The sequence below is a fragment of the Penaeus japonicus genome, unplaced genomic scaffold (assembly GCF_977035675.1).
Source record: "Penaeus japonicus unplaced genomic scaffold, GWHDUDI00000001_assembly GWHDUDI00000009, whole genome shotgun sequence".
Taxonomy (NCBI): domain Eukaryota; kingdom Metazoa; phylum Arthropoda; class Malacostraca; order Decapoda; family Penaeidae; genus Penaeus; species Penaeus japonicus.
This window is the reverse complement of record NW_028234411.1, coordinates 20,546,834-20,554,333: the sequence shown is the minus strand read 5'-3', so window position 1 is coordinate 20,554,333 and position 7,500 is coordinate 20,546,834. Positions and strand designations below refer to the sequence as shown.

General features: G+C 40.0%; 1 protein-coding gene across 1 annotated transcript in view; it reads right to left on the bottom strand.

Annotated features, from left to right (window-relative positions):
* LOC122263185 (tRNA (34-2'-O)-methyltransferase regulator WDR6) overlaps positions 1-6,612 on the bottom strand; it is a 14,108-nt gene extending 7,496 nt beyond the window's left edge. The window contains exons 1-5 of the mRNA XM_043031544.2: positions 6,413-6,612; positions 3,146-3,341; positions 1,470-1,995; positions 400-1,261; positions 1-111 (exon numbers count right to left, since the gene is read on the bottom strand). The exon at positions 1-111 is cut by the window's left edge and continues 30 nt beyond it. Of these exons, the coding sequence (XP_042887478.2) occupies positions 1-111; positions 400-1,261; positions 1,470-1,995; positions 3,146-3,341; positions 6,413-6,488 (1,771 nt within the window). The 5' untranslated portion in view covers positions 6,489-6,612. The remainder of the gene's footprint in view (positions 112-399; positions 1,262-1,469; positions 1,996-3,145; positions 3,342-6,412) is intronic.
* Positions 6,613-7,500: the final 888 nt, after the last annotated feature.

The following is a 7,500-nucleotide window of genomic DNA, read 5'->3' as shown; positions in this document are numbered from 1 at the left end:
TGTCTCCCTCAGGCCCACAAGCAAGGATGCGATTGGTACCCAGCCACAGGAGGCTAAATACTTTCCCTTGGCAGAGTGTAGCTTCTGAGAACATCTCCCACTCTCCTTTACCTATTGGTTATGTAATGATCACTTAATTTCCTTGACTCCCTTTTTCATAGAAATCAACACAAGATGGGGTTAAGCTCATTCCAGTTACTAAGCTTGTGTCAAAAGTATACATCAAAATTAATGATATTTGTAATTAGCTCGTGGGAAATAAGGGATTATGGGGAGTTTCCTTTTATCCAATTTTTTACTATCATCAAGTCTTTTTGATATTGTATATCATGTGGATCATGTTTTATAATTACACAAAATACAGCATTTTGAGAGAAAAAGCATAACATTTCTTCTTACTTATTCTGAAGATGAGGACAACACCACACAGCATTCCCACAGCAATTTTATTTTGGTCCAAACTCGTGTCCATTATGACATAACTCCGCATTCTCGGATCCTCACGAACCAGCATCCAAGTGGCCTTCCCGGAATGCCACTGGAACAAGCATCCACTGTCCATGACAACCAGAAACTTGTTACCTCCAACCATTGCAACACATCGTGGGAAGTCATTTGCCTTTGGTGGCTGATTTGAACTATTCTTAGCACAAATCTGAGTCTCTTCAAAACCAACATCTTCAATAAGCTCACCACTCTTTAACATTTCTGATTTTTGCTCTTCACCTTTTTCTGATGCTGTTAGCTGAGAAGCATCTGCCACTTTACTAATTGTCTTCCCTTTCTCCTTATAGCACCATGGCCCATTCAGGAGAGGTTCAGGTTTGGGGGAATCTGTTATATTCAAACTCCAAGTCTTGACGCTCCCATCTCCTCCTCCAGTAACCAATCGACCCTCATCTTCAGACGCAGCGACTTTCCAGACACACGAGCCATCATGAGCCTTCCACCAAGACATTACCTTACCCTGCTGGTCCCATACACATACCTTTGAATCTTCTCCAACACTCACCACACAGGAGGACAAGATGAGAGACTGCCACACTCTTGCCCCATGACCAAAGCAGATGTACTTCTCTGTGACCTCTGCATCCAGCCAGTACTGTTGCTCTTTGTTATAGCACTGAAGGGAAGAGTTCATATCACCCTGACTACTCAAGGGGTACTTTGGTACTATACTCCAAATTCTGAGACTTCTGTCATCTGATGTTGTGGTGATGAGGCTCTGAGCAACGGAGAAGTTGATCGAGAACAAGACACCCTGTGGGATTTGATATACAGATATGTATGAATATGTTTTTTGACAAGTCCAGCTGGAATGTATAAACATTTCTTTGCAGCAATTCATCCTATAAAAATAATGAAATTTATTTTTTATCCTTCAAATTTGGTTCCAACTATAATGATCAGTTATTACACAAGAAAATGGTATAGCCTACCATGACAACCATAGACCACAAAATACTAACCTCATGCCCCGACAGGCGGTGAATAGGTGTAACCCTTCCTTTTGAATCTATGGGACACCAAGGACCCCATATCAGGACTTGGCTGAACACTGTCCCTGCCAAGAGAATAGCACTCTCCCACTTTCCAGCCATAAGCACTATATGCCCGCAGTATAGGATGCAGTTCTCTGTGCAGTCTATCTTTTCCACCACACATCTGTCTGGCTTCCATCTTGTGTTCTTCCAGGTTAAAAGTTCAGTCGTTCCTGGAGAGCTATTTGTGTCTGTTTTAGTTGCATTAAAATCTGCATGAGACTTAGTTTCCCCTCGAAAAAGGTTTTTATTTGTCACCTCCTGTGTTTGGTGATTTTCTTCACATCCCAAACAGGTATCCTGATAGGATTGCTCTCTAAGATCTCTGGGATACTGTAATTTGTATCTGATTAGTGAGTTGTGTGCAGTTGCAAGTACAATGTGTGCCAAATCACCCTCCAAGACTGCATCAATAATCCAGTCCTCAAATCTTCTTTCCTCAATTACAGCATTTCTGTGGAACATAAAGAAATACCTGAAGTATAACTACTTGGTAGAAAGTGATCAAACATCAACATTTTATTCAACATATCAATAATGATTCATGTGTAAATAAATCTGTTAATTCATCATTTTCCCTTATGCAAAACTCATAGCATATATTAGGCATATTCTACCTAATCTATAGGCTACTATCATAAAGCTTGTGGTGTAAAAGCATAATTCCTGTTACGGTAGAAGAATTTCTTCTAATAAATAAATGTCTTATTAACCCATTGCCGACGGGAGATAGATTTGCTTACACAGGCTCCAGGATGAGTTTTATTTCTGATCGAGGCAGCTTCTGCCACATAATTTGATTTTTCCCACTCCCTTTTAGTCACTCATTGTAGAGCTAGAGACATTTTTGTGTTTTGTTTTTTTGTGTGTTTTACTATTTTTAGAAATTTATATCTGTCAATTCACAGGCTCCATCAATTCTGCAGTTGACTAAAATTGTAGTTCAGGGTCTATATCAACTCATTTTTTTTCTTTACACTCAATGTAATAAAAGTATTACTGTTTTAGGGGGGACAAAAAAACAACTTTATTTTTTCGTATTTTTGTGCTGTCACGAACAAACACGAAACTTATAACCATCCAAAATGAAGAGGTTGGGAAGAGGAAGGAAACTTGTGCTTTTGACAGTGAGTGCCACAATAAAAGGCATCCATACTGGCACAGGGTCACATTGTATGCATTGGGCATGGTGTGAGTCACCTTCCTCCTCTCGTTCTGTCTGCACATCTTTCATCTGCGGTACTTTAGAGCAAGAGGTCGGGAACTTGCAATGTGCCATCACTCTACAGAGATAATGCTTGCTAGAGACCGTAGATGGGTGCCATTCAAGGCTCTCTCTCCTGCTGGTGCTAGAAGAAAGTGGTGCCATCTAGGTTTTGTAAGTGAGTTGAAAACCATTTTGCTTATTATTAGGGCAGTTATAATAATTATGACTGCAATTGTCAACATCACTCACTCATTACTTATAGTACAATAAAATAACATAGTGATCCAGAATCCCCGAACGCCATGACGCCCATTGTCAGGCAAGAGGTCCTGCGTCATGTATGACAAGAAAACACGTCATCCGTCGTTAACGGGTTAAGTAATAAGCAATTTCTTACATTTGCTTTCTTGGAAGTTCATACAGCAGCACAGCAAGGCTCTTCTGTCCCCAAACCACAACCAGCCAACTGCTACTCTCTTCACCCTCCACCGGTCTTATCTCGATGCCATGGACAACAGCTGCTTCGAAAACTTCATGGGTTGCGAGCCTTGTGCCACTCTTCAAGTTGTGAATATGTATGTATTGTCCCTCACCTGAAGTTAAGAAGAAATTCAGTTCTCAGTATGTGAGTGAGAGTGAGAGTGAGAGTGAGAGTGAGAGTGAGAGTGAGAGTGAGAGTGAGAGTGAGAGTGAGAGTGAGAGTGAAAGTGAAAGTGAAAGTGAAAGTGAAAGTGAAAGTGAAAGTGAAAGTGAGAGTGAGAGTGAGAGTGAGAGTGAAACTGAAAGTGAGAGAGTGAGAGTGAGAGTGAGTGAGTGAGTGACTATGTTAATCAAACAAGTAAGTGAGTGGATACACGTGTGTGTGTTGACAATATTTCATCATCTTCTGCAAATGCTGCTTGACTTGAACTTAAAAAACATCATAGATCATAATGATTTTTCTAGTTCATTTACATTGTTTAGGTTTGTAAAATTATAAATAATCCAGCTGAAAATCTGAAAGTAAATTAGATTTTAAAAAGCTGATGGACTCGATCAATAAACACTACCATTTCTAAAGAAAACATCTAGGAACATAGCCATTAGTATTTTCATCACTGTTTTCTCTCCAAACTTGATAATACTTAAATATCACACTACTTTCTATCTCCTTTCCATAATAATTTTATATTCTACTACTACTGGTTCTACTTAGTACTGGTTAAAATAGCTGTACTTTATCCTATCAGTGGATCCGTGCACCTTCCTTTCTTGAGCTTACAACTATAGTGCAATTTTATCAATCCCAGGGAGTAGCTATAGTAGTGGAGGTAGTTCCTGACAATAATTGTATAATAATATTTAGACTGAAGTACTTGCTTGCCACCATATCTCTTATTGCTGTGTACTCTCCTACTAACATATGTAAACCTGACATACAAGTTTCTATGGCTTGTAGTTGTCCTTGTGAGATATCATATTGTACTGGGTGACTTCTATGCAAGTCCTGTTGAGATCAAGCTGACCATGAGATGTCTGATAGCCCCTATGGCTTAGGAGCTGATACCAGTGGTGATAATACCCTCCTTCTCTAAGACTTTGCAGGTCCCAGGAATTGATACAGGAAATCAACCACATCCTTGTTACCACTCAAGCTGCAGGCTTTTCTAGAGTGCCAAGTTCTGTGGTACCATTCACTGAATGGTTGTGACCACTGGGTTCACTCCAAAACCCGTAATCCACCTAATGATCATCACTGGGTGCTATATCTGGACACACAGAGAGAGGAGTGTGCTAGAGGGGTTTACTGTGGCCATCCTTAATTGTTTCCCAGTGCACAACAACATGAATGACCTTATGAGACATTTTGAAACACTTAATACATCTCAACTATCCATTGGTGATGCCTCAGGACAAGGTGGACACTTGTCCTCGGGGACCATGGATATATGTCACATGGCTCAAATGAAGGGAATTTAGGAAGTGCAGCAACTGGTGGTTCATAAGTCTTGGTCTCTACTGCTAATGAACAAGGAACAGTATATCAGGAATCTCATATAGGAGGTCAATGACCTTTGTGCCACCTACCAAATCCTGAGAATAGTGATTGCCATGCCTCTTCCACAGGGGACTGCAGACTGCATAGCTAATGCCCAGACCATTTCAGTTTCTGATGGAGTGCAAGTATGCTGGGCTAAGTATTTTGAGTGATTTGCACTGACAAAGGTTCTCAATTATGTGGGAGGTGTCATGGTCCCTGCACCAGAACAATTCCCCATCAGTGTGGAATCTCCTACAAAGATCAAGTATGAGCAGCCTTTGGGTTTAGAGGTCTCCTTGATCAAGTCCAAGGAACTTGTCTACTCAATAAAACTGTGTGAGAACATCAAAGTCACCTAAAAATTACCTATTTCTGTAGCATATTTCTAGTGTGTCAACAGAAAGAATGCCATGCAACAAGAGTTATGAATTCTCTTAAGTATTTGCAGATCCTGTTTCCTATGTAGAAGACCTTAGCCCTGATATTGCCAGTTCTACTTTTCAGCAATGAAAACTTGATGCCTTTTGTAACAGGTACTTTTGTCTAGTTATGGGGTGCAGCTGGCAGAACTACATGTCCAACAAATGAGTACTCTGTGAGACTAACATAGGACCTGTTACTCACAGGATTGCCAACTCAGGATACACAAACACTTGGCTTGATTCCAAATGCAATTTTGGGTGAAAGAGACCTGTGGGACAAATTTGAAAAGTCATGGCTTGGGCAAATTGACCAAACCTGTAATGAGAAAGTTGAGATGGGCCAGGCCTCTTCTTTGGACCCTGCCAAAAGACATCCTCATTGTTGGAAGCCACAGGTGGATGAGGCAATGCGCTTCTTCAGCATGAGCCTCCATTCATTAATTGACTGACTGATATTCAGCCAGTGAATGGTTGGCATGTATGATACTAGATAGATCATCCAAATGATTTTAAGAGGTGTTAATGGTTAACCCATTAACACCAGGTGACATGATACTACAGTGGCAGCACTTGCTGCCGGTGACACAATATGAAGTCAAGGCTGTTTATAAGGTCAGCATGCTGGGTGATTGTGTGTGGAGCTGGTGGCCAGGGCCAGAGCAGGTGAAGAGCCCGAAGCATTACACCTGTGTGCTGATAATACCCAAGTGTTAAGACCAGGTGGAGCCAAAACTGTACGGTCATCATCAAGGTCATCAAGATGAATGAATACTCCTGAAACAGCACATCAAAAGTTCCCACAAAAAATTACTTTGTGCCATCTCTAAATTGTAAGATTTTCCAAAAACTTACTGTATGATTTGCCAAAGATACTTCTAACTGTACAATTGTAGATGTGGAAAACATTTGGGATGGTTACTATATAGAAAATAGTAATCGAGAGAAATAAAAAGCTCATGTTGACTTCAACTTGCTAGACAGATGAAAGAAGCAAACACAATTAGCTTGACTATTAACAATGCCCTTGGTACATGAGATATACATTTCTACCCATATAGTTAATATGACATACCACACGGCATAGTTTGCTTTAAATATCAATAAGTCATAGGATATAGGACATACAAAATTCCAGTACCCGATAAATTCCAAATAATTATCGAATTCCGACATGAATGGATACCTCGCTAAATCAGTCACGTTAACATTGCGGTTTACTTACCCAAAAATACATAATCTAATTTAACTTCTAAGGCCGTTATCTGAGTTGTCAACAAAACATTTTTGATAGCAACCATACTGATAGCTATATTTTCTTAGTGATCTTAATCTTGCTTTGGTAAAAGGTTACAAAAATTACTACATATCGTAATCGCTTCTCAACCGCGTGTTTACGTCGATCAGCTGAGTTCCAAAACAAAAGGGATTGAGAATATAAATGTTTACGTTGAAGATTCTTTTTATTTCAAACTACTTTCATGTGTTGTTGTTTGCTATTCAAATATCAGCATATCAGCAATACTACTAATGATATAAAGTAGGCATTTATATTTCATATGTCTTTATATATTTGTGCATCCAATCCCTGCTCTCTCTCTCTCTCTCTCTCTCTCTCTCTCTCTCTCTCTCTCTCTCTCTCTCTCTCTCTTTCTCTCTCTCTCTCTCTCTCTCTCTCTCTCTCTCTCTCTCTCTCTCTCTCTCTCTCTCTCTCTCTATATATATATATATATATATATATATATATATATATATCAAAATCAAAATCAAATCTCTCTCTCTCTCTCTCTCTCTCTACATATCAAAATCAAAATCAAATCTCTCTCTCTCTCTCTCTCTCTCTCTCTCTCTCTCTCTCTCTCTCTCTCTCTCTCTCTCTCTCTCTCTCTCTCCCTCTCTCTCTCTCTCTCTCTCTCTCTCTCTCCTTCTTTCTCTCCCTCCTCCTCTCTCTCTCTCTTTTCTTTTCTCTCTTTCTCTCTCTCTCTTTCTCTCTCTCTCTCTTCTCTCTCTCTTCTTTTCTCTCTTCTCTCTCTCTTCTCTCTCTCTCTCTCTCTCTCTCTCTCTCTCTCTCTCTCTCTCTCTCTCTCTCTCTTCTCTCTCTCTCTCTCTCTCTCTCTCTCTCTCTTCTCTCTCTCTCTCTCTCTCTCTCTCTCTCTCTTTCTCTCTCTCTCTCTTTCTCTCTCTCTCTTTTTCTTTCTCTTTAAAATTGTGTGATGTGTACTTGCCCTATTTTGCTAAATCTAATGGTATACAAGGTTAAGTTTTATTAAGTGTGTGTGTGTGTGTGCCTTACCGACGTGCCACATCCACCTG